General features: G+C 45.4%; 1 protein-coding gene across 2 annotated transcripts in view; it reads right to left on the bottom strand.

The window, feature by feature from the left end:
- PLXNA2 (plexin A2) overlaps nucleotides 1-27,275 on the bottom strand; it is a 320,075-nt gene that overhangs the window by 60,052 nt on the left and 232,748 nt on the right. The window contains exons 12-16 of one of the 2 annotated variants that reach the window (XM_073319575.2): nucleotides 25,829-25,876; nucleotides 25,072-25,262; nucleotides 12,227-12,378; nucleotides 6,894-7,011; nucleotides 1,508-1,644 (exon numbers count right to left, since the gene is read on the bottom strand). In XM_073319575.2, the coding sequence (XP_073175676.1) occupies nucleotides 1,508-1,644; nucleotides 6,894-7,011; nucleotides 12,227-12,378; nucleotides 25,072-25,262; nucleotides 25,829-25,876 (646 nt within the window). The remainder of the gene's footprint in view (nucleotides 1-1,507; nucleotides 1,645-6,893; nucleotides 7,012-12,226; nucleotides 12,379-25,071; nucleotides 25,263-25,828; nucleotides 25,877-27,275) is intronic. The other variant, XM_073319576.2, reaches the window with a different exon arrangement.

The following is a 27,275-nucleotide window of genomic DNA, read 5'->3' as shown; positions in this document are numbered from 1 at the left end:
AGGCTGAGGGGGAAGCGCAAATCTGGGTGCCTCCTCTTACCACATGCCTACCAATTCCAGCTGCACTCCAACTGGATTTGCAATTGGCAGTAGATCTAGGAGTCAGACTGGGCCACAATGGTAGTCAGGACTCCTGGGTTCCAATAATTCCCTCTGGTAGCTAGGCTAACCTACTTAAATTCTCTGATTAAGTTTCCCTCTGTAAAAGAAGGATTATTCTTTCCTCCCTTTCACTGGGAGTTGTGATGGTTAATTCAGAAATGTGCATAAAGTGCTCTGAGGTCCTCAGATTAAATGGGATGAGATGGATTCAGAATGATCATTGTTAACATTCCAATATGCACACATCCTTAGCTGAGATCCTCTCCATCTTCCAGCAGAGGAATCACACCTCCACAGTCTTCATATACCTCATCTATTCCCCCTGAGAGGCCTCATCCAGGACTTGAGCCCAGCATCTCCTCTCCTGTTGCCCAGCTGGGTTCAGGTTTCAGGCCATTATAGAGGCCTACAGGCTCCAAGGGAAGTTCCACCCCTGAAGTTATTAAATGTCCAGCATTTAAGTGGAGGGGAAAGGTTCCCAGAGACTGGCAAAAACCATCTCAGCAGCTGGCAGCCTCCGCCCAGAGTACAAGGGGGCAGAGTCAGACAGTCCCTTTCTCTCATGTGTCTCAACATTTTATAATGATATATCCCTGATTCTCCCATCCACTGCCCCTGAAGGGGCAATGGTCTGGAACAGGACTAAACACAAACTGTGTACATGAGCTGCCAGGTGCATACAGGATTACTGCATAAGACTCCCCTAGGCTCCTTCAGTGGGCGCAGAAGGGAGACATCCCCACTGCCCTGGAGGAGCCTCTAAGTGGATGAGCTCCTTCATCAAGTGGCATTTGTGGGCAGTTGGCCTGATTTCATGACCCCAGACAGAACATTTTTCTGAAAGAGCAGATTCTTCCTGTGTTCCCCCTCTCACCCTGTAATCCTACACACCCTGGGCGGAATATTCAAACGCACTCAGCGTTGGCCTGACTCTTCTCCCAGTGGGGTTAGTCAGGCTAATGCTGAGCACTTCTGAAAATCCCACCTGTGCTGTACAAGAGATATGAAGAGGTGTCCTGTTCCAGTGCATATATATTCCATGTACACTATGCAGTCACGTATGCACGGCCTGCTGTTGTCGTATGGAACGTATAGTATGTTTGGGCGGGATTACAGCTGCTCAGGACGGACTGGGTTGAGGACTATTAAAAGGGATTCTACAATTGCTGTGATGTTTGTTTGGAATTTTTGGAGGGGACATCATTTTAATATGCAAATCATGGAATGGGATAAAATTAATGTACATAGAATCAACTAATTGCAATGGCAGATTCAACCGCTCTCACAGACAAGATGACATAATGGGATTAATGAGAGGACGGGAGTTTGCAGCTGGAATAGTTTAGAAGCTGCACTCGGGTGGGGTGAAGGGATCACAATACAGACACACTCTGCCCCTTCTTACCCATAGAATTCGCAGGTCTGGTTTCCCAGGAACACAGACACGCTGCTGCCGGCACCCAGGTAGTGGCCACTGATGGTCACCATGGTCCCTCCAGACTCCGGGCCACGGCTAGGGCTCAGGGAGCTCACCGCTGGATTCTTGAGAAGGAAAGGAAAGAAAAGAAGGTCACTGTTTTTGTCTGCTGGGATCAAGCCAGGATCAGAGCACGCCTGAGGGAATACTGAGACACAGCAGAGAGTCTCCTTATTCTCAGTTCATAGGCCTGGTGCCACAGCTGCCCTGATCAGCTGGGAGTAGCATATGTGGGGAAACTCACCTCAGCATCCACAACCCAATTCAGCTGCCAAATTCTAACAAGTCTCAACGGAGCATGTCCAAACTAGGATTTTTTTTTACCCAAAGGCTTATAACTCAGCTAAATATGGGTGTTCTTCCCCACAGGGAAACAGCAAAAGGCAAACGCTTAACAGGGCAAACTTCCTGCCAAAGTCTTTACTCCAGTTGGTTAGAGTTTGGCAAAGTTATAATCAACAGAAAACAGGGTCTTATAATGGGAAGTGTTGGGCAACCTTAACTATATGTGGCACTATCAGCTCTGCCCATAATACACACAAACCAATAACAAGAATATTGCGGTTGGAGGGTCTATCTTCCATCAGTGACAGGAGGAGTTATCTGGGCATCCCTGGGAGTTTACACTCCTGTATCCTCTTTGACATCACATCAGTGTTTCCATTGTAACAATGCCAGTTTTTATACTGCTTGCATCAGCAATGGCTACTTATTCCTTTTAAGAGAATCTGCAGAAAGCAGGTACTTTTTTGTTTTCAGTGAGTGGATATAACCACATTTTTTCACTATTGCTTCCACCTTACCACTTTATGACTCATCTGCAAACTGGCAGCATCCCATCTGCATTCTGTGGGTACTACCTGCTTCATAGTACAGAGTCCACACATTGGATCGGTGCTGTTTTTCCCCATTGCTTTCAAACCTCAGCATATGCTTACAGGTATCAAAGGAACTGCTAGACTGGATTAGACCAGTAGTCCATCTAGGGCAGTATTGTGGCTCTGAAAATGGCTGGTAGTAGATGGTCCATAGGGAAGCACAAGGAACCTCAGAATGGACAAATACGGAATAACCTGCCAAGAAGGGAAGACTCCTCCTCAAACAATTAATGGTTGGCTTATCTCTCTGACCCAATTTTTATCTTCTCTAATGACACCACCAATACAATATGGATTTGAACATTAAAAACAACATGATGTTTATCACTGGATTATAAATCTGAACCTCGGATACAGCAAAGAGACGCAATTCAGAACTGAATGGACATGCCAGCAGTTAAGCAATTGTTTAAATTTCCAACTTCAGAGTGGCTTTCGGTTAAACTTTCCTGGACAGTCCCAGAACTTAACTGAGCTGAAGCTTGACTGGCAAATTGATAGGGACCTGTAAGGATCCACAGTTCCATGCTGATATCAAGATCAACTTCCTAGAATAGTACAGTAATAGTAGAATTAATTTGTCACTGGCTGATAAGAATTTTAATTATTGTAATTTGGGAATTATTACTTCTAGATAAAGTAAGCACTTTGTGTTGAATTCATTCTGTTAAGCTTTTTAAGCACTACCATAAAACCATCTTTATTTTACTTCCTGCAATTTCTCTGTTTTTATCTTTAAAATTCTCTTGATTAATAAAGCTTAAAATTAAGAACTCCTGAGTGGGTGTACTTTAGCTATACAACCCCAAATTCATGAAAAATTACTTATCCGGTGTGTGCTTTATATTCTAATTACTGTAATGTTTTCTCATTGTGGTCACTCTTCTACATATATAAACCCTTTATGAATCCTACCAAGTGCCTGGGACCAGTAAATTGTGGCAAGGAGTTCCAGGGGCTAGCTGTGCATTATGTTAAAAAAAAATCCCTGTATCAGTTTTAAATGTGTCACCTTTTAATTGTATTGGGTGTTGCCTTGTTCAAGCATTACAAGACAGAGTAAAAGGTGTCTGAAAATTCAGGAAGCTTCCAAGAGGTAGCACTCTGAACAGAGTGTAGGTTCTACCCCCAAAAGGTCATTCTCTTAAACAAGTGAAAGGGGGAAGAGCAGGTGCTAGGAACATTAAAAAAAAAATTTCTATAACCTCCCCCTGGCCAAAATGCCAGGGCTGGGATTAGGCAACCAAATCGGATTTCCCCATTTCTATCTTGTATGATTCTATGTAAATTATGGGAGATTTACAGATAGGCTCCACCTCTCCAGGTAAAATGGGTGTCACAAAGATGACAGCATAGATCCTGAAGTGTATCAGTCCCCTAATGAGCTCACTAAGACATGAACCCTTTCAGAGTCAGAACAGAACCCTGTTTTAAGGTGCCAATCAATTTTATTACTGTATTTAATGGAGTTTGTGGCTGTGCTATGGGGTGGAAAAAGAACCCCAAATAACAAAAAGAAATTATGTACTTGAAGGTTTTGATGCCTGAGAAAAAGAAATGATAATAAAGGAAGTGCTGAAAAAAATGGACAATGCAAGGAGCAATAATGCTCAGCATATGTTTAATAGGGTGCTGCAAGGTATTACTCCAAGATTAATCTTTGCAATTACTTTCAGCTGAGCCCTGGTTATTATTTAACACAAACCATGAGAGAGTTCCTTCTGCATGGCTAGGGAATTTTCCTTTAAAAATTGGCAATCTGAGAAAGACCAATAAGATGCCCATTGCCTGTTACACTGGAAACTGGAATATTCAGGATAACCCAAGGAACTGCCAAGGAGCAGGGGTCTGCATGGCTAAGGGGTCTGGGAAAGGGACTCAGGGCTTTTCACTTTGAGGCTGCCAGATCATCCAACCCAGGTCCCTACTACAGAATACTATCTGGTAGCTGTTAGTGGTCTGTGGGAAGGGTGTCAGCTCTATTCCCAGTGGGCTGGTGTCTACATCATGGCAACTACTGCCACGCCTGGCAATAAACGAGACCTGTTGTTGGCAGTCACGGGAGAGGCACCAAGGACTCAGTGGGCAATGGAGACTGAACTTCCCTCTCAGCCCTACAGCTTGTGCCTCTAGGTTGAGCCACACTGTTGGGGAAGGTTGTGTTGGTGCATTTCATGTTACAAGAGCCCTGTGCATATACAGTAGGCTTAGTTGACCAGAGCTGAGAGCTTGGCTCCCTTCATTAGCAATGTATTCATACAAAATGTAATTGGGTAATGGGCAAACGTGTTTAAAGCCAGTCTTTATTCAGTAAAGGGCTTAAGCACAGGGTTAGATTTTAACATATGCTTAAGTGCTTGGCTGAACTGGAGCCTTGAATTCAAGTTTCCCTGCCCATAAAATGGAGGATTTTAAAATGTGCTTCTTTTGATAGCATGGAACCCTGATTTTATCATCACAACACTAAAGAAACCTCTTGTGTTTTTAAAGTTTGTAAACATGGAATGATGAGTTTTAATTAAAATTTGTAAAGTGCTTTAAGACTCTCAGGTAACTGGTGCTACAGGAATGGAGCGGACTGCCTTCCTTCTCATTGCCTTCTCTGGTTATACTGATGTTCAGACTCTCTCCTTCAGCAGACTGGTGGCACAATAATATTTTGCACCAGTGCAACATCGTTGAATAAATAAAATCCCAGGGCAATGTGGTGCTCACAACACTGAGAGACGGCAGGAGCTGGCCTCATTTATCTATCAATTAGTTTACAAATTGTGGACAATTGGTAAGTGCTAACGTTTCACTGCATGCACAGATTCCACTCAGCATAAAATCAATGTGGTTGGATAAAGTGCCCTGTGAAGGCAAAAATGGAGATACAAAAAACCCCAGGTGTGTCTCGCAAGTTTATGAATCAAAAGGCTACTAATTAAATAAAGGAAAGACGCGACAATCACTCAACAAACGGAAATCCACTACCCCAAAGAGTAGCTCTTGATTAAGTGCATGGATGGAATTGACACTGAATTAACATCCTTAGAGGAAGTCATTCGATATCAGGATGCAGAATTACTCCATTCCCAAGGTAGGTTGCAGGAGAAATTTAAATATGTAGAGACAGACAGTAAGTCAGATATATTTAGTATTCACGTGTGAATGATAAAAAATGGCTCGATCAGGCCTTCAGTATCTTAGTTTGACAAAGGTCCCCGGGTAGTGATAAATGGCTCAATGTCTAGTTGGCAGCCAGTATGAAACGGAGTACCCCAGGGGTCGGTCCTGGGGCTGGTTCTGTTCAACAGAACCAGCAGATCGAGGGAAGTGATTATTCCCCTCTATTTGGCACTGGTGAGGCCACATCTGGAGTACTGCATCCGGTTTTGGGTCCCCCACTACAGAAAGGATGTGGACAAATTGGAGAGAATCCAGCGGAGGGCAACGAAAATTATCAAGGGGCTAGGGCACATGACTTACGAGGAAAGGCTGAGGGAACTGGGCTTGTTTAGTCTGCAGAAGAGAAGAGTGAGGAGGGATTTGATAGCAGCCTTCAACTACCTGAAGGGGGGTTCCAAAGAGGATGGAGCTTGGCTGTTCTCAGTGGTGGCAGATGACAGAACAAGGAGCAATGGTCTCAAGTTGCAGTGGGGGAGGTCTAGGTTGGATATTAGGAAACACTATTTCACTAGGAGGGTGGTGAAGCACTGGAATGGGTTACCTAGGAAGGTGGTGGAATCTCTATCCTTAGAGGCTTTTAAGGCCCGGCTTGACAAAGCCCTGGTTGTGATGATTTAGTTGGTGTTGGTCCTGCTTTGAGCAGGGGGCTAGACTAGATGATCTCCTGAGGTCCCTTCCAACCCTAATCTTCTATGATTCTGAATACGTACAGGGGAGAGCAACAGGAAGCAACACAATAGATTTATCCCAGTAAATTAAATCCAAAAGTAATGTGTCTTCATTATTCTTCCCCTCCTGAGAAAGACAAAAATTGTGAGCAACATGACACCAGTTCCATGGCAGGATAGTACCTAGCTACAGGCCAAACTTACATTAACATGGTGCTTTTGCTCAGAGGATCTCAAGATACTTTACAAACAGGACCTAATCGAGCTCAACAATTCTGTGAAGCAGGTAAATAGTATCACCTTTTAACAGACAGGGAAAATAAAACAGAGATCTGGGGACATAAACTTAGGCCAGTGGAAGCCACGGGGGCTCAGCATGTCTGCAAAATCAGACCGCTTGATTAGATGTTTGGTCAACATCACAGAGAAGAGTCAGTGTTCGAGTCATAATTTGAACTCGGGACTTCCTGGCTTCACATCTCACACCCAAGCCACCAGTCCATCGAAAGCACACTCTCCTAGTATGTGTATCAGTCAAAATCAGAGAAGATGCTTTGGCTTGCCCATCCCTCCCAATGGTTTTGCCCAGGTACTCACCACAAACATGTACTGTTGTGAGGACGTGGCCATGAACTCAGGTTTGCACTCTCCGATGCAGAGGCGCACTGGACCGGAACTGATCCCTGGGAGTGCCTGCCCCATCTCGCACACAATTCTGAAAATATAAAACCCATAAATGAGACCCTAGTAGGTAGATGCAGCAGTGACTTACTCAGCTGGATGGTTCCTTTTCTCCCTTTATTTTGATGCCTGCTGCTCTCCCCTTTCGAAAGAGCTAATTACTGACTATTTTTCCCCCATGTAGTAATTTAAAAAAAAAATCAAAATTAGACATAATTATTACAAGCTGTAAATTCCAGAGCAATGCAGAGCACTAATGGCAAATATATTAGCCGGAAGCAAAGTGAGTGTGAAGTCCTCAGAGTAATGAATGAGTTCATTAAGGGAACAGCTCACATTGTGGGTTCCTGTTTAATAAGAAGTGGAGACACTCACTTTAGGAGATGACAGACACAGGCCTTTGCATAGAAGGCAAGTTTGACTACTAGAGAATACTCCTTATACTAATGAAAGAAGGTTAGTGGAACTGAATTGTACGGATACAGTATTCTTCATCTAATCCAGATCAGTACCTGAGGATGTGCTCTCAGGCAGGGAAGGGGTAAAAAATTATGGCATTTTGAATGTGAACATAATATACTCAATAGAAATGTAATGGATCAGGATGGCGGCTCAGGAAGGCGGCAGGCCGGGAAAGAGGCAGGAAAGAAAGCGTGGCAAGGCACCCCTTCTGCCTCGCTGGACTTAGCGCTCCCTCCTCTTGCAGGGACAGGGCCTGGGGTAAATCAGCCCCACTCTGGAGAGTGTCTGTCTTCCTTCTTTGGGGTTTGTTTCTCAGAGCTTTCCCAGTAGGCCTCGGGGCAGGCCTGAGGAGTGCTGCTCTGCCAAACAAAGGGAAACAAATCTATAAGGCACCGAAACAAAAGGGGAATACCTTTCCCCGGCCCCCTCACTGGGGCAGGTATTGTCCTGTCGCTGGCCCCGGGGTGTCAGTCCTTCCCCTAAACAGGCACTGGGTTTGGGGTGTCTCCCCTATGGGGAGGGGCGCAGTCTCTCACACTGGAGAAGCCTATCTCCCTGCTGCCACCAGTCTTGCAAGTTTGTCCCCCCCTCCAGGTTTTAACAGGTTTCAGGCAGCCCTTAATTGGACTCAGGTGTCCCTAATTGACCTGAAGTAACCCTTTCCCAGCTTGCAGGAGAAAGGGCCTTTAGCGTTCTAGGGCTAACATATCTGTTTCCCCAGACCCTCCTGCAGCTGTCTGGCCTGACTGTCACAAAAGGAAGAGCTTGATCCTGCCCTTGGTTGCATGACACAAATCTACCTCGGTCATGTGCAATACCTGATTTCACCAAGGTTTTGGTTTTCAAAGCGACCTCAGCTGGCATGGATCCTTAGCAATGCCTCAAAAGGGATGCTGCCGGGAGTCATTCCCACTGTGGTGTTGGAAACACAAAATACCAGAGCAGTTTGCTAAAGCCTGGTAAACAGAGAGACTAAAAGTGAACAGCCTAGTCTCACTGACCACACGGACAGGAGTGAGAAAGGTGAACAAAGAGGATCAACTGTGAAAAGCAGATTAAGCAGTAGGTAGGTAAGTGGATGGATAGATGGCATGGGATATATAAATATATTATAGATGGAAAACTCTGCTGCAGTAACTAACTGGTCCCTGGTGGTCAGTCCCAATAGAAAGGCCAAGGGCAGATGGTCCATAGATACTGAACTCCCTACCGGAGCAAGGTTGAAGATATAATGGCCAGGAGATTGTGGGGAAAAGCTTGTACTACTACTGCTTGAACTTATATAAACAGAAGTCTTCAGCCTCTGGAGCGATCATCTGAGCAGCTCTCACCCGTGTTAAACTCACTAGCGAATAAAAAGGATTAAAAAAAAAAATCTGTAGACAAAACACTCAGCTGATGCTAGAAGGCTTAACAAAATACAAACATGCTAGCAAAGAGCCTGAATGTGAAAGCCGTTATCACTACACATCAAAATGGGTTTCCTATAGAGACGCTGCCTTTGGAGAACAGAGGCTGAAGTGTCTCTGCTGTGTGCCTAAATTTCCGCGCTTTGCTCTCTCTTCCCCTTTCAACTCAACGGAACTTCCTCCCTGGAGCATCATTTTGCTGCCGCTTCTCCATGAAGGCATGAGCAGGAAGAAGAAAGTACTGTTGTTCTGGCACTGGCAGTCTGTGGGAGATGGGGAATCATGACAGGCTGAGAAAGCGCTGTGTCCCTCTATCAGACAGGGCAGGGGCAAGGTGGTTGTGACTGGGAGATTGCTCCTTGGTGTTGCTGCAGTCTTGAGAGAGAGGATAGTCACTATTCCCTCCACCAGATGGGCAGCCAAAACCCAGGGACTAGTTGCAGAAGCTGCAAAGAAAGGGTGGTGGGATCCAGGTTTTATTCCAAACAGGGGAATAGGGGACACCAGTGCTGGATTTCAGCAAACTCAAGAAAAGATCAAATGACCAAATATTAGCCAGTAACGTGGACCTTTTCATTCCTTAGCTGCCCAAATAATACCTTTGAGTAGCTCCAGAACAAGTAATAGGGCACACGTAATTGCATATACCATTAGGCGTGTTGGGAATGAGGAATGGTGGCACAAGCTGCTATGGTACGTCTGATCTCCAATTCCTAATCCAGGCCAAAATCCCAGCAGGTACCCTCCTACAAAATGATGCACTCGACAGAGCTGTAGGGTGCTGATTACTGGGCTAAGTGGCCCTTTAACCAACATTAACCTAATTGCCAGGTGATAGATTGCATGGCTGGAACATATGGTGAGTCATTACAGTCTCGGAATTCAGTCTGCCCACAGAACCCTTCAGAGGGTCCTTTTATCCGGATTCATCTTTAAAAGGCAGCTCTCATGCTAACACTTGCTGTTATCTGCCCAGGATAAATGTTTTAATGATGTTAACAAACTTCGAAAGCTTAAGAGCTTTAATTAGAATCGTCATTATAAAATCAGGGTTTCATACCATCAAAGGATGGTAATTTTATAATCCCCCACCCCTGATTTCAAAAATAAAATACTACAGTTTTATAGCACAACGGACAGACACCACAGTCTTACAATGGTATGAGTGCACCGCTTTGAGTCAGTGATATAATAAAACAAACAACAACACTAGTACTTTGCACTTCGGTAGCATCTTTCAACCAGCACTTTACAAACGCTGCGGCTATGTCTACACTAAGAGCGAGGGGCGTGAACGTGCTGCTCGCATACACGTACTTAAGCTCGCGCTCATCAAGCTCGTGTGAGCATAAAAAAAGCAGCCTCGCCAGGGTAGCTCTGGTACTGGTGGCACAACGGAGCTGTGCCAAGTACAAACCCACCTGAACCTGTGGACACGCACTCGGCATGACTCGGCCACGCCGCCAACGCTGCCTCCCGGGCTACCGCAGCCAAACAGATATTGATACGCACATTAGCTTAATGAGAACCAGCGTGAGTACGCGTACATCACGACCCGCGTGAGTATGCGTACATCAGGACCAGCGTGAGTATGCGTACGTCACGACCCGCGTGAGTATGCGTACGTCACGACCCGCGTGAGTATGCGTACGTCACGACCCTACTTCGAAGTCTAGACATAACCTTAGCTGCTCACAGTCCCCCCAGTAAGAACAGTAGCTAATGTTGTTATCCTTATTTTAGAGATGCGGAAACTGAGGTACAGAGTGATTAAAATTGGCCTAAACTGACACAGCAAACGAAGGGAAGACCTTGGAATAGAACTCAAAAATCCTGACTCGCAGTCTCCTGCTCAAACCACTGGACTATATTATTTAAAATAAGGGATCTTCCCAGCCTGAAATCTCTTCTCCTTACCTCCTGGGGTGACCGAAACCCCCATCTCAGTTTACAGTACCAGCATTGCTAACCTGAGCGGCAGGTAACTGAGATGGACTTCACTCAGTGTTTACAAATGCGTAGTCAGGGGAATATGATTGGGATTAAGCCTGACTATCCAAAGGGGAACTCAAACTGAATGTAATCCACCTGAGCTCCAAAGCAATTCTCCTTTGCCCTGGCCTTACAGACAAGTTTATCTTGCTGAGCAGTTCATTGTCCTTTCGGTAAAATCTGTATTTAGTCCACATGAAAGGAATCAAGTCCCCAGGAACAATGTACTTTAGCTAGAGACAGCACAGAAACAGCTCAGGGAGCGGCAGGGTCACCTCTAGGCACGAAATGGGAGCTCAGTCTTCACAGCCCCTCTGCTGGAACTGCCAGCAAGGGGGTGAATTAAAGCTTTTAGTGACAGACACGTCCTCTGCTTTGGGAACTAGACTGAGACCCACCAAACTCATTTCACTCAAGCCATCAAAGAACAACCACTTTCCGTGGCTACAGACCCATGGGCAGATCCATTCTCAGTCCCTTGTGTCTCTCCTCTCTCTCTCCGACTTGCTCTGACAGTGTATCTGTACTTGGCTGCCAGAGCACCTTGCCAGTGCAGCAAAGATTACTCAATAAAAGAAGTTGCTTAACATGTTCCATCTTGCCCACTCTGCATGAATGCATCCCCTGCTCTCGTAGGCATATTGGCACCTTGGCGAAAATAAAACAGAACTCCCCCCCCAAAAAAAACAAACAAACCCCAACCACCAACAAGAAAAACCTCCACCCCAACCCGAAATGGGGACATACATTACTTTGGAAGGTTTATTTGCCTGTCCTCTGTTACACGCCTGTTTTCTAATTTTCGGCTGACATTTTTCTCAGTGAAATAAATGAATTGACTCCCGTGGAGGCCTATTCGGATTAAACTGCTGTCACCACCTCGCACGCCTAACAAATGGTTGCCTGCAGCCAGCAGCGTGGGATGCATTCCAACCACAGGAGGGGAGAGGTGGAAAAGCTGAGGGTAAACAGCAAGGTGCTCGTCAGAAAAGTTGCTTAGCAAAGCAGGAGCCGTGGCGCAGAAGGAAACAAAATGCTTAATAAACCTTTAAAAGGGTCGGTTAATCCCTGGGATGAAATCCAAGCACGTGATCCTTAGCTGGTGTAAACTGGCACAGTGCCATTTAAGTCAGGGGTGCTACATCAGTTTATAACCACTGAGGATCTGTCCCCCAAGGCATTACTGCAGCTCTGTAGAGCAGGGAGGAGAGAGGCAGGCAGTGACTGGAGCACGTCTCTGACTCATGGGCTGACTGTGCATTTGCTTTCATCACAAAGAACAGGCCTTCTAAAGGGCTGCTAGATTGGGTGCTGTACACCAAGACGCCAGGAAACCCAAGGCATCCACTACGAGTGAACTCTAAGAGCTGGGCCGAGTGCACTTACTGCTCTGCGATGACGTACTGCTCCTGCAGGGGAGTGCACTGCACCCCCGCCACCTGCACGTTGTGGGCAATCTCTGAGAAATCCAGCCCCAGGTTCACGCCATGGATCGTCACTCGCGTCCCCCCGTCTGGGGGCCCTGACACTGTCAGGATCTGGAGAGGAAACAACATACAGCATCTGCATTACTATTGTCTCTTGGCAGGTGCCTTGAGCCTGCTCATGTTGTGGCACTTCCTTTGCATCAGGTCTGGAGGGATCCCTTGAAGGGCTGGCAGCTGTAACCAACCGACCAGCAGCCTATTAATGCTGCAGACAGGAGGTGAGATCATCCTGCCAACTTCTCCTCACCGTTTCCCACCAGCAGAGGCTGAAGAGATGCAGTGTGGTAGGAAAGAGCTAATCCATTGTACTTCCTCACAGCAATTCTGCTCCTGCAGCAATGGGGATGCTGTGGGCCTGCATGCTGGTAAGTCAGCCCCTTGGCATGATCCCACAGCACTTACCCGCCAATGACTTACTGTGCCTACATGCACCATTAAGGGCTGCCATTCGCCTCTTCAGCCCATTGGGGGAGTAATGCCAATTAATTCATCAACACAGGGAGATAATGGGGAAATAACCCAGGGATCCTCTCAGACCCACTGGGCTTTGCAGATGGAGCTTATTTACAGCACAGTGGTTCATTCACACAAACACCTAGACTTTACCAGGTCAGGACCTGGGAGAGTCTTCAGATGGTTTCCCCACAAAGCCCAGTGCTTCCTTCACCTGCTTTGCTGTATAATGAATTTTATCGCGCAAGCTGAACACAAGCACCGAACACTGCAACCTACGCCATTTCCACTGGGCTCCTCGGGGTGGCCAGAGACTCCCGTCATCATCCCCAGTCCAGCACACCTCTCTCACTTCCATGCCACATAGCACACACAGACATCTTGCAGTCATCATGGGAGCCAGTGTCTGTGCTTACTGAGTCGGAACCGAAGATGGCCGGAGTGCTGCAGCTGGCAGAGGCCTGAACAATATTAGCAGCAGAAAAGTCTGCTAGAAAGCTGGGGTCAGCTCCCTTTTTATAGACTTATATATAAGATCATAACCTTAAAGAAGTGGGCTGCTGCTTTGGAGAACTTCATTACATTCTGCCTTGGACGGTCTCTGAATTTTAATACCACATTTTATTAGTGAGTAAGGCAATGAGAAGCACTTCAAACAACTCTTTGAAATGCTAAAGGGTGAGGAGTACATTCTAAAGATGTCCATTTAGAGTGTACCTCAATCAGGATTGCCTCCGTTCCAACTGCAATAGGATTTCATTAAAGATCACTCTCCCTCCCCAGCCAGTGGCATGCACTAGGATAGTGTGAGGCCATGGGATTGGGACCCAAGAGTCCCAGGTTCTATTCCTGGCTTTTCCACTGGCTTGCTGTGAGGCCTTAGGAAAGTCTCTGTGCTTCAGGTCCTTGTCTGTAAAATGGGGATAAGGATAGAGACTCTCCATTTGTGAAGCACTTTGAGACGGATGGTGAAATCACTAGTTAAGACTAAAGGATTATTATTAATGCAAGATTGACTTAGATCGGTCTTAACCCCCAGCCTTCGGTTACCAGCTCCAGCTTTCTGACCCTCCCACCATCCTACCCAACTTTTCTGACCAGCTGCCCACTTCCCCCAGGATCTCCGAACAGCTTCGTAGGTGGGATCTGCACTGTTAATACATGGAAGGAGATGAAACGTAACACATAAACACTGATAAATCATTCATGTTAGCAAATACAGGCTATCCCACTGTTTCAGTGCCTCATCAAAGCAGCCCTCCTTAGAACCCCTGCATATCATGTTCTATTACATCCCCTTGCTATGGATTTAATTGGCATGTGCCCCACCCCGTGACCTCTATGGATGATCCCTTTTTAAACCTGTCATAAATATAAAGGGAAGGGTAAACACCTTTAAAATACCTCCTGGCCAGAGGAAAAACCCTTTCACCTGTAAAGGGTGAAGAAGCTAGGATAACCTCGCTAGCACCTGACCACAATGACCAATGAGGAGACCAGATGCTTTCAAAGCTGGAGGGGGGGAGAAACAAAGGGTCTGTGTCTGTCTGTATGATGCTTTTGCCGGGGACAGAACAGGAATGGAGGCTTAGAACTTAGTAAATAATCTAGCAGATATGCGTTAGATTCTGTTTGTTTAAATGGCTGAGAAAATAAGCTGTGCTGAATGGAATAGATATTCCTATCTTTGTGTAACTTAAGGTTTTTCCTGGAGGGATTCTCTATGTTTTGAATCTAATTATCCTGTAAGGTATTTACCATCCTGATTTTACAGAGGTGATTCTTTTTACTTTTTCTTCTATTAAAATTCTTCTTTTAAGAACCTGATTGCTTTTTTCATTGTTCTTAAGATCCAAGGGTTTGGGTCTGTGTTCACCTATGCAAATTGGTGAGGATTTTTATCAAACCTTCCCCAGGAAGGGGGGTGCAAGGTTTTGGTGAGGATTTTGGGAGGAAAAGTCGTTTCCAAACGGGCTCTTTCCTAATAAAATAAAACCGGTTAGACGTTTGGTGGTGGCAGCGAAAGTCCAAGGGCAAAAGGTAAAATAGTTTGTACCTTGGGGAAGTTTTAACCTAAGCTGGTAAAAGTAAGCTTAGGAGGTTTTCATGCAGGTCTCCACATCTGTACCCTAGAGTTCAGAGTGGGGAAGGAACCTTGACAAAACCCCTCCACTTACCTAACACTGGCCTCCTCACATATCCACTACCAGCAGTGCAGGAGCCTTCTCCGCAACATCTGCTGCCTCGAATAGCCTCCCTGTATCTTTCTACTCATCTTTCTGTTTCCCGTCTCCTTTCAAATTTCAGCTGAAACTATTTATTTTCTCCCTCACTTATGTTACTTAATTTCTCTCCCTTCACTTCTGCTCCTATTTATTAACAACTCTGAAGCTGTATTATTTAATTTGGCAAAATGTTCTGGGTTGCAACTTGCTATATAGACCATATAATATACAGCTGCATTGTGTTTTAAAATACTTTTTCTCTGCACTGCCTATGTCTCAATTTCTCTCTCTTTGCACTCTGGGCCTTATGACTGAAGGCTTTAATTTATTATCACTGTACAGTCTCTGTTGCACCGCTGCTTTCTGCAACTCATACCACATAGCATGTCTTGCACCATTTAGCTCTGTAAAGCACCGTGCTTCCAAAGAAGACACGATACAAAAATCAAGTTGTATTATATTGAACACTGAAAGTCTGGGCTGCTAATGTTTACACATCACCAAAACACAATTCTTGACAGCGTACTTTCCTTACAACTGTAAATTAATTTAAACCCGGTTTATTGCAGTATTTACACTACAGGATCCGTTGATTTATCACACATCCAAAAAACACCCCTGTGGCTTGCCATTTTTTGACCCAACTGCAACTGACAAAACCAGACTGTGTTACCAAACAAAACAACATTTTTTTTTATTTTGATAGTGTCCTGACCTGAAAAATGCCTGAACCAGAATTCCATTCGACCTAGATTTTAGGGGCTGCTAATTGAACAGTTTTGAAATAACTGTGCCAAAGAGCAGCCCCAGGGTTAGGACAGATGCATTCAATTAATTACAGCTGGGGAGATTCAGTCAAAATCACAGAAAGGAGCAAAGTCTTAGAGGTCCAGTTGTTTAGAACTTCGGTGACCTCCTCTGAGCAGAACTGGACCTGGCCTGTGCACTGTACGATGCATTTGCGGCTGCCATGCTGAGACGGCGGCGGCAGCTGGATTTTGGGTTTTTTTTACATGCAATGTTCAGGCCCTATACTTATGCGGATGCACAACCCAATTATGCACAGCAAGTCTGACCTGAGGCTGCTGCTGACATCACAGTTTCTCTTGAATTTCAGCGACAGCCAGTCACACTTGGAGGATGCATGAACTGGAGACAGGAGATTCTCGTTAAGAATAATCTCATTTTCTGTTCTGAGATGCAGAAGGAAACAGTTCCCATGTAACAAGACCATCTCATTCTATTTAATACCTCTTCCCATGTGTCTACGTTGTTATACTGTGCTCATCACCATGATATTTTAGGTTTCAGAGTAGCAGCCGTGTTAGTCTTTATTCGCAAAAAGAACAGGAGGACTTGTGGCACCTTAGACACTAACAAATTTATTTGAGCATAAGCTTTCGTGAGCTACAGCTCACTTCATTGGATGCATTCAGTGGACTGTCCGATGAAGTGAGCTGTAGCTCACGAAAGCTTATGCTCAAATAAATTTGTTCGTCTCTAAGGTGCCACAAGTACTCCTTTTCTTTTCATGATATTTTACTTATCTCTTGCTAAAACAAATCCAGACTGTCACAAGAACATCTGTTATCAATTAAAACGGGATTGGGAGTAAGCACTCCTGGGTTCTGTTCCCAGCTCTGCAACTGCCTCATTGTGTGGCCTGAGCAAGTCACTTCCCCACTCTCTGCCTTAGTTTCCCCATCTGTAAAATGGGACATTGATGCTGATCCTTTTGTGCAAAGTATACTGAGACTATTAGGTGAAAGTATGATGTTTTGCATTTGCACAGATCCTATCTTCATAAAAGTGCAGAAATATAACCAAAGTGACAGGAGAGATGATATTATAAAGCCTGGAGTAGCTGCACCAGTGCAAACTCCTACTGTACATAGGCAAAGCCGCTGTTCGTACTGGTGCTACTTACTCCAGCTTGGAACCAGGGTAAGCTGCAGCAAAGCAAATCACAGCTTACCCTGTTTGCACTGGTGTGGTGACACTGCAGCTGGAATCAGGGCAAATCCTCAGTGCAGGTCAGTGTGTTCTGCACTATCCAACCTTCTCCTGGGCAGTTCAGATATTAGAGGTCCATTACCCCTGTAAGGGGTCAATATTCAAGTTTACTATTTTAAATGGAGTTATCAAGCAGTTCAGTTTAAACACAACACTGGATTAGTTTATAATAAAAAAAATAAAACAAGATGAGAGAGAGTTTAAGTGAGAACAAGTATAAGGTATTAAAGTCAGAAATGGTTAAAAGAGAAATAAAGATAAACCATTTCTGGTAGCTAAAACTTAACAAGTTAGACTTAGTTCAAGGTAAAATCCTTACCACAGATCGCAGCAAAAGGGCTGACCAAATTCTCAGGTCAGGAACTCCCTTAAGTCAGAGGGCTGGTTCCTTTGTCATCTTAGGTAAAAGAGAGATGGGGAGAGAAAGCCTGGGGAGTTTTTGCCCCTCGGTTTTATAGTCCAGTCACCCTTTGAATTGCATTTTCTTGAGGGTTACCCTTGATAAAGTGCCTTCCAGCTGTGAGGACGGAGACATGGAATCTTATGGTGAAAGACGTTCCATGTTGTTTGCTAAAATGCAGATCGACCTGTTCCTGCCCCACTTTGTTGCCAAAGAATGGCCAATTGACCACTGACTACCAATTAACTTTGATGACACCCCAGTTCACCCCGTCCCCAGACTTGTCTGGTAAACACACAGTCGGCATAATTTCAGCTTATGTTCTTAACTCTTAATACAAATTACATACATACATCACACAAGCATATTGATGATCACTGTGTTATTAGTTTTTAAATGATACCTCACAAGATATATTGTGCACAAAGATTACAATAATGTGTAAGGTGTGAATACAGGGGTGCGCTGGGTCACAGATAGGTATTACTGAACCTATTTTATAGACAGGGAAACTGACACAGCGAGCAGCAGGGATTTATCTAGGGTCACCCCACAAATCAGTGGCAGAGCCAGGACAAACACCCAGAAGTTTTGACTCCCAGTCACCCCTACACGAACCATCAGACCCCATTCCCCTCTCAGAACAGGGAACAGAACCCAGGAATCCTGATTCCCAGCTCTCCCGCCCTTACCTACCATTAGAAAGTGTTCCCTCCCCTAAGGTAGAATCCAGTTTCTTTAGCATCATTAATGTTTCCTGTCACCCCAGTTGTATGGTTCACTATTTCCAATGTAAAACAACACAGAACTACAAAAAATAGGGTCTGCGTCTGGGATGGAGATGTGTCTTGCAGCTGATCCTAAGGATGTCTTTGCTAAAGTCAGAGGTGAGCCAGACAGTCCTGCAGTATAAGTGACTATGATACCATGTCACACTCAGCATCAAAGACACAATGAAAAGGGTAAGAGTCCCAGCCAAGCAAAGAGTGGCAAAAAAATTACCAAAGTGTCATTTACCTTCTTTCTTTTCTTTTTTTGTCCTTTTATTTTTATTATGATGTTCTAAGCTGGCTGGATCCCAGCTGTTGAGCCCAGCAGGTACCCAGCACATAAAGCATCCCTAGCTCCTCATCCCGGCATGATCCCTCCGTGTCTCTGTCTTAGCTGATAGCACATTCAGAACCTAATTGTTATCTCAGCAGAGCAACTCCATTATTCAGCCTGACACTACCCCCCTTTAGTTGTTTGTTGCAGTGATGTTATATTAATGAGGCCTGCAAATAAATGAATAGGAGATCAGAGAGTTGCTTGTTCTCAAGAAAACTGCTTTTTTATTTATTTATCACGGAGGCTGCAGACATTAGGGAAGTTTTATGCTGTTAAAGAAGGGACACTGCCGATGGAAGCAAGGGCATGAACTCAGGTCCTATAAATGGAAGGACTGTATGTTAACTATAATTCATTTCCTTTCGTTTCAGTGACAATATGGTTTCTCCTTGGCATTTACACATCCCCCCGTGATGCTGGGAACCTGGATGCAAGAGCACTGGGTTAGGGTATGAGAACAAGAGTGCTGAACTGACTGGAGAGAAGGAAGCTAACTGCAAACAGGATAAATGGTGAAGAGTCTTTCAGTGGGAGTGATCCAAGAGCTTAGTTACACGGGCCAGTATAGGGGGCCAAACTTGGCGCTCTGTTCCACTGGTGCAACCCCGTTGGACCCTACACTAACGGTCTGTCTGTAGGCGCCCCTAAAACTCAGACCCCTGAAAATGGAACACATTGATTTGTCAGCACAAGCAGAACTGTATCGTCTGCTAGTGTCAAGCTCAGAGTCCACTTAGGTCAATCCCCTAAGATTCAAACCTTCCCTGGAGACACCCCTCGTGCCTCCGGCTTTGAAGGAGACACACAGGCCGGGTTATGGAGACAACCAATCTGCAATAACCACAGCTAAGCTATACTCTCTTTTTCTTGGACGGAGACCGCCAATATTACTTTCCAAGTTGGACAGCGATAAAATATTCTATGGCAGTGCCCAGCCCACAGCTAGCATGAACGCTGCAGGGATGGAATCTCCAGCTCAGATCCTGGGCAGCTTAGCTGCAAGTTGTTTTGTGGTTTTATTTCTCCTGCCTAACTCAAGGAGAAGAAAATAAGACTTCTTAAATGTTACAACTGTCTGAATCATTTAGTATGAGGGAAACTGCCGGCGGAGCCTATTTTGCTCCTGGCGTCTTGTAACCCAGCCTTGTGCAAACAGTACAAATGCTTGTTGGAAAGAAAGTTGTGTTGAAGGGGGAGAGGGAAGAAGTTTATTTATTGTTAAAAGATTGTTGAAAAATAAAAAAGGAAACAAAACACCTCTGAGATAACAGGTCTCTGATCCCATCAGGCTGGAATCATCGGGGTTAGCATCACATGGCATCAGATGGAAGCAAGCAGGCGGTGCTCTCAATTCAATGGCTACATAACCAAGGTGACATTCACCCCTGGGCAAAGGAGCAGCGCGCACAACCTCTGCACCACTTAAGTTCACCTTAAGCCTAAATTGAAGCATATGCTTAAGGGTTTTGCTGAATCAGGACCTAAGTAAACACAAGGGTCTTAAACCATGGTTCAGTGAGAGTTAAGAGCCACAGGGGCCTTGTGCTTTGTGCCCAGAGTGAAATTTGCACAGGGAGTGATCGTTGTCGGTGCCTTGAGAGGTTTTTGTTAATTCCCTGTATGCCCTTTTTATTTTAAATTAACAGACACCGCCTGTGGAAATTCTGCTGCCATGCCACCTGAGCCAAGGCTGCTGCAACTTAGAAAGACTTCCAAGCTGGCAGTGCCTCCTGGTTATTAGGAAAACAAGTCAAATGAGCTTGGGGACGTCTAAGTAGCCACACAAGGACATCTCACCCTAAGATCAAGCATGGAGCCCCTTACCTGGGTGATCCAGCTCCGGATCGACCAGTTCTAGATGACCAGAACAGGCCTTCACCTGTCAGGGGTAGGTAAGCAGAGTACCGTGCTGCTAGGTGAGGTGAATCTTTTGAGTAAGCCCTTACAAATTAAGGTTCAGTCTATTGAGGCACCTTTAATAATTAAAAGCCAGGGCTTTGTCCTTTGCCAATTTCCCCACTCCTCCCACCAATGTGTTTGTACACCAGCTGGTTGCCACAGGGGTGGCTGCATTTCATCAGCGGCAGTGCACATTCCGTACGGCGCTTTGAGATCAGTGATGCTGAAAAGGCATCATGGAAAAATAATACATTATTCAGTCGCCAGTGAAATCAACACGTCCCTGTAGACTGGGTAAGGTTATAGCACAACTTATTCCCTCACAATATCTGGGGCTCTCATGAGATAACCATTCTGGATTCCTGTCTGTGGACATGAGTATCTAACTCTATGGTGATAACTGGAAGAAGCGTAAGCGCAGACACTGAGTCTGTACACGTGTGTGCATGTCCATGCATGCACCTGTTGGAGTGGCTGAGCTCCAGCAGAAGGGTGAGCTGGAGGAAAAATTAATGTTCAGAAGTTCAAATGTTAGATAAGGAGAATATTGCTAGATGAGAGACTTTCACTTGCCCATACTAGAATCTTATGTATTCACTTGACAAGGCCATACTCTGCTCTGCTACACCAGCGTAAACCCTGAGCAGCTCCACTGAAGTCAAAAGCGTGACTCCAGATTTGCAAAGGGAAGAATACAGCCTCTTCTCTCTTTCACTCTGCTGGAAAACGTAGCATTGCCTGAATCCTCCTTTTCTGTTGAGGTTAATGTTTCTCATGATCTTAAACTACAGGGAGTTAGTGAGCTTACATAGAGCTGGAGAAAGCATTAAATAGGAAACCAATGAAAACTTGTCACAATGGGTCAGGAGTCCTGTGGCACTTCAATTTGCCAAGGGTTTCCTTTTCTCTAGGTCGAGCTAACTATGAACTCAGATGCACCCTGGTGGCTGCTGTCAGGGACAGCCATCAGTGATTCCAAGGGGAATTTTATTACAGCGAAGGTGCTAGGGGAAAAAAGAGTGACTGATGAGCTCCTAACCCGGCTTTTATATAAATCAAGAGACTCTTGGACTGCTCCCTGTTGGGGGAGGCCTAGAACACACTCTCCTGGGGTGGATCTGTCAAAACCAAGCTACAGCCTGTAAAATAATCCGAAACTGAAGTTTGATTTAGGAGAGGCAGTAATCCCTGAACTCATTCCACCAAGCTCGGCTGCTTGATTTCTTAACCTGCTGATCTCTTTGCACAATCAGCACCGCCATTATCCTTGCTTTTCTACAGCCCTGCCAACCTAGTACATTTTAGTCTCTAAAAACCAGCAGTGGTGAAACTGTACAAGAGATAGGGATGCAAGATCTTTTCGGTTAAAAGCTGTGATTTGACTGGCTGGAAGGCATCTGGAGGGGGCCACATACCAGGCTCCAACAACAAAGGATGACATGATAGGGCCCAAGTATGAAAATCACCCGTGTTTTCATAAGACAGACAGGGTGGGGAGAGTCAGGGACGGGGGTTACTGAACTTGGGTGCCTAACCAGAGTCTCTGCCAGAGACACAACATCCATGCAGCTATTTTTAGTGCACTAGCTCAAACTCTGCTACCGCAAGTCAGTCTACCCAGGCTGGGAGACTCCCTTCCAGCTGCAGTGTAGACTTACCCACAGAGACCTGAGCACAGGACTGGCAGTTAGGATCTCCCCACCAACTCCCTCTGTGGCCTAGGACCAGTCAAACTCTTTGGGCCACATTCAGCCCTGGGGTGCAACCCCACAAATCTGCCCCAGTGCTTAATGCTTGTTTTCTCCCCTTCCTCTTGGTCAAAGGAGGATAATGATATTTACCCGTCTCACCAGGGGTTGTGACCATTAGCTAACGTCTGTGAAGTGTTCAGCAGAGGAACAGCATCACATAAATGGTAAATATTATTTTGTTTTTAGAAAAACCCTTGTGTCGGTTTCTTTCTCACAATTTGATGATGATGGAGTGAAATTAATCAGAACCTGACACCTTATAATAATAAGTGTCCTTTCTTGTCAAAAAGTAACAAATTGAAGCATGAACAACAACATTGAGAGCACAAGGAGGAAGTGGAATGATTTAAGGGGGAAGAGACGGAATGAGGAAAGTGAATCTGAGGAACAGCTTCCGAACCATCACAGGTGTTAGTCTGTAGAGTGTCCTCCAAAGGGCAGTAGTGAAAACACTGACTTGTGAGATGCACCCCACGTCTACACAGCAAAAGCTGTGCATAGGCAAACCTACACGACACAGCTGCAACAGCTGGATTCAAGCTAACAATAGCAGTGAAGACAGCGCAAGCTTTAAGGCAGGCTATGAGTGGAGGCCATACCCAGGGTGTCTGCTGGACTTGTATTACCTGTGCTGAAGGCCGTGCCGTGGTGTCCTCACTGCTACTGTTACTCACACTAGCTGGATTCAAGCTAGTTTGGGTAGGCTAGCTTGTGAAAAGCTTCTGCTGTGTCGATATACCCCTAAAATCCTGGGATCAGAGAGAAAGCACCGCAGAATAGACTCTAGGGAACTACTATCCTGCAGGATTCATAAGAGGAGATGCCCTGATTTCAGTCAGGTGCTGATGTACCTGCACCCATGCAAACCCTCAGTGTAGACAGGCAACGGGCACTTGCCCTGGGGCAGCTTACTCCTAGTTAAAACCAAGCTAAGCTGCACGGTTACAAACGGCTGCTTGTAGCAGCTTGCCTTGTTTACATCAAGGGTTTGCACTGATGGCAGTAATGGCCAGAGCAGTAACCTCCCCTTCTAACTTCTATGAGTCTGTGAAAGAGGATCTCACATTTTAATTTGCTAGTAAGTTGAACCCAGCTCTGCAGACTAAACAGATATGCTTAGCCATCCATTTAATTAGAACATAAGAACATCCACACTGGGTCAGACCCAAGGTCCATCTAGTCCAGTATCCTGTCTTCCGACAGTGGCCAGTGCCTGGTGCCCCAGGGGGAATGAACAGAACAGGGAATCATCAAGTGATCCATCCCCTGTCACCCATTCCCAGCTTCTGGCAAACAGAGGCTAGGGTCACTCTCCCTGCCCATCCTGGCTAACAGCCATTGATGGACCAATCCTCCATGAATGTATTTAGTTCTTTTTTGAGCGCTGTTATAGACTTGGCCTTCACAACATTCTCTAGCAAAGAGTTCCACAGGTTGACAGTGCGTTGTGTGAAGAAACACTTTCTTTTGTTTGTTTTAAACCTGCTGCCTAGTAATTTCATTTGGCGGCCCCTAGTTCTTCTGTAATGAGAAGGAGTCAATAACACTTCCTTATTTACTTTCTCCACACCAGTCATGATTTTATAGACCTCTATCATATTCTCCCCTTAGTTGTCTCTTTTCCAAGCTGAAAAGTCCCAGTCTTATTAATCTCTCCTCATACGGAAGCCGTTCCATGCCTCTAATAATTTTTGTTGCCCTTTTCTGAACCTTTTCTAATTCCAATTTTTATATATTTTGAGATGGGGTGACCATACCTACACGCAATATTCAAGATGTGGGCGTACCATGGATTTATGCACAGGCAATACAATTTCCATTCTAACCACTGAAATACACAAATACATGGCATTGTTCTATGAAGATCTGTATCAAAATTTAAACCCTGAGGGCTCAAGGCCTGATCCACACATAGAACTTGCACACCTAGATGTTCTAATGGTCCCCTCTAGCCTTAAACTCTATGATTCTAGGACAATGATTTATTTAAAGTAGTGCAAACCCCCTGTGTGAACAAACTTATTTTGGTGTTAACCAGACTAATATAGGTTTAGCTTAAGGCCACTATGAACAGCTCTCTGCTAAATGGAAAATAAGCCACTCAAACCATAATAATGAATTTGCAGGGTTTAACTAAACCTATTTAAAAACTGATTCAGGTTAAACTGGTGCAGATTGTGTGTAGACAAGGCCTGCATTAAATTGGTGCAAGTTTGTGCGCTGAGAAGGCCTGATTGTCCCTTGTGCAGCCATTCTGATTTGGTAACATTTTATGACCTCTTTACACGCATTTTGCACAGGGGCAAATGGCAACACATAGTGCAGGGCAATGGAGAATTAGACCCTAAATTTGTATTAGAAACCAGCAAAGCAAGAAATCAAAGGCTTCCTAGACTCAACACTCTGATCTGGCCCCGAGAGCCACCACCAACAGTACAAGCATCACCCCAACAACTGCTTTACAGTTAATAATTCCTCCAGGAGACACCTCATATACAGTCTTAACTCCCTCGCAGGTGTGTAATCCAGAGAAGTCAATTATAGACTAATTACCTCCCTGGTTTAATTAGTATCCAAGGAGCAGGGCATGGTGGGCACCCCAGTGCTGAGGGCACATCCAGACAATGACAGAGGGAGTGGTCAGCAGCGAGGGTGTAACCCCTGGTCACATGCTAAGGAAGCAACACATTCATTCTGCGGGAAGCACTGGAGTGTGTTATTCATTCTTCTTCAGTGCAGAATGGAGGATATCTTGTATCTGGGCCAGAAGGGACGCAGCCAGGAACAGACAAATCAGTCTGTCATTTCAAGCATGATGAGGTTAAACAGAATGGGCCAGGGACAACAGCTCGGCGGACGATAGATAGGCGGATTCGCTGTGGCTGGATTCTCTTACCTCGGTGATGCGGGGATTGGAGCACTTGACGTTCCTGCTGGACCAGTCGAGCCAAGGGTGAATGGGGGAACTGCAGTGCTGCCGGAGGGTGCACTTGGCCTCTCCGCTGCACCAGCCGCATTCAAACTTCTGATCTGCTTTCAGGCACAGGCCGCAGCTCTCCCGCTGGGCTGAGCATTTGTACAGGTGAACTGTGGAGAAGGGAGAGGCGTGGACTGAGCACTGATCTGGAGATTAAATCTTCAGGACCAAAAGAGCTACATCTGCTTATAGTATCGGTAGAGATGAAGACAGCCCGCAATCCCCCTTGACTGATGAAGAGAAGAGACAACCTCATCGGGCAGTGGTGGAGATGCTTGAAAAAGATGTGTGTGTGTGTGTGGGGGGAATAGGCGCTGAAAGGTTGCTGACTGATATATCTGCCTTGTACCTAAATGGCTGTAAATATTCTGCACAGCTCGTGGGGTAGCGTCCCACACATTTGTTTTTGAACTAGCTGATCGGTTCCTGCCTCTCGCTCTCTAACTCAGCTGTTTCTGACCGCCCTGACCACCGCAGACGCCCAGGTGACTAGCACCAGCTGGGACATAAGCAGCACTGTTGCAAAGCTGGACAGCACAGTTGGAGAACCACAGGGAACGTTCGTCAGGCCCATCAGAGCCACGCACGGTTTTGTTGGCAGTGGAGCTCTTAAGCCTTCTCATTCCCACTTATCCTTTTTCCAGATGTTCTTAGACATTATTGCGCCGATGCTTACTTTGGAAGGCAGCTTTGAAAACTTCTTTGTTTAGTTTACTCCATTGACCTAAACCAAGAAAGAGCTCATTGAAACAATGTCTCCATTTCCAGGGAGCTTGGCAGGGTCTCCAACAGGACTCCAATGTATCAGGTTCCTCCGAAAATTTCAAAGCATTCAAAAGCAAAATATAGCTCCTACACGGACAAACAGGAACCTGTTAAATTGATGTCCCTGCTTCAGCAAAATGGGACTATTAACAGGTATTCTTTTCAGGGGGCTCATCTACTGCTTTCAGTCTATTTTGCTCTGCAATACACTAGATTTTGTCACACAGCCATTTATTCTGGTACCAGCTCTATTTTCCTATGGCATTCCTCCTATAGCTGGAAGTATAATAGGTTTCTTTCTTTATCAGGGCTTGGCTGCACCGGCTTGTTTCAGAGCAGGGCAAATGTAGATTTTCTACCGGCCAGATCTTTTAACAGGTCTTTTATAAAAGGAGTGTTGTGGCATCCAGAAGCAAAGTCCACATAATGAAATGTATCCATATGGACTACTGCTACATATAAGAAGTTACTGAGCATATAATAAGAGGTACATACAAAGCGCACACATGAATTTTCACAGGATCGGAGGTTTTAGACCTAATATCCTGGTTAAATCTACTTCCCTAAAATTATCACAGGCAATTGCGTTTGAGTGGTGGGCAAGTGGTATTCCCATGTACAACTTGTAAAACACTTGGGGATCTTACAGGGTGAAGGATGCTATATAAATACAGAGCTGTAGGGAGACCCAAGCTTGCTTGGGCCAAAGAGACTGAGCTACCCTTATTTTTAGAGGTGATGCTGCTAGGTTAGGGTTGATATGCCTTGGTAAGTCAGTGTATCAAGAGAAACTTGGACTGCGGCTGCCCATGTTGTGTGGAGAGACAGAGGGGCTTGCAGTCCGTGGGGCTGTCAAACTAGCATATTTCTGGAGAATTAAATATACTTAATTGAAAATAAAATCCAAAGGTGAAGTTGTTGCTGTTGCAGATTTCTAGTCACTTATTATTTACGCTGATTGCAAATTATTCTCTCTCCCTGCACTCCTATGCCTGTTAAGTTCATGCACCATTCCCCTTGTTGAACTATGCAGCACTATTGTACAAGTGTGTCCCTCTGGGATTCCCAGATTTCAGTGCCAAACCTGAAAACCTTTGCCACAACCCTGTGGATGCGAGTGCAGGAGGAGGTCATACTGACCGGTGACAGAGGGGTCTGAGGCAGCCGCATGTGGCAGAGATGTCTCTGAGCTGGCTGCTGGTCAATGTGTTTAGTAAAGGCTTCCTTTTTGCAGTGCACAGGCTGCTTTTACTAAGGGCCAATTCTGTAATGCTGAGGTTCTGGGCCATGGCTAACTGCGGGCTGGAAATCTGGGCAGAGTTCACACTGGGATCAGAATGGTGCTGGGTACAACGGTG

Source organism: Lepidochelys kempii, chromosome 21 (assembly GCF_965140285.1).
Source record: "Lepidochelys kempii isolate rLepKem1 chromosome 21, rLepKem1.hap1, whole genome shotgun sequence".
In the NCBI taxonomy this organism is placed as follows: Eukaryota; Metazoa; Chordata; order Testudines; family Cheloniidae; genus Lepidochelys; species Lepidochelys kempii.
The sequence above is the reverse complement of the archived record's forward strand: the minus strand, read 5'-3'. Positions and strand labels throughout refer to the sequence as shown.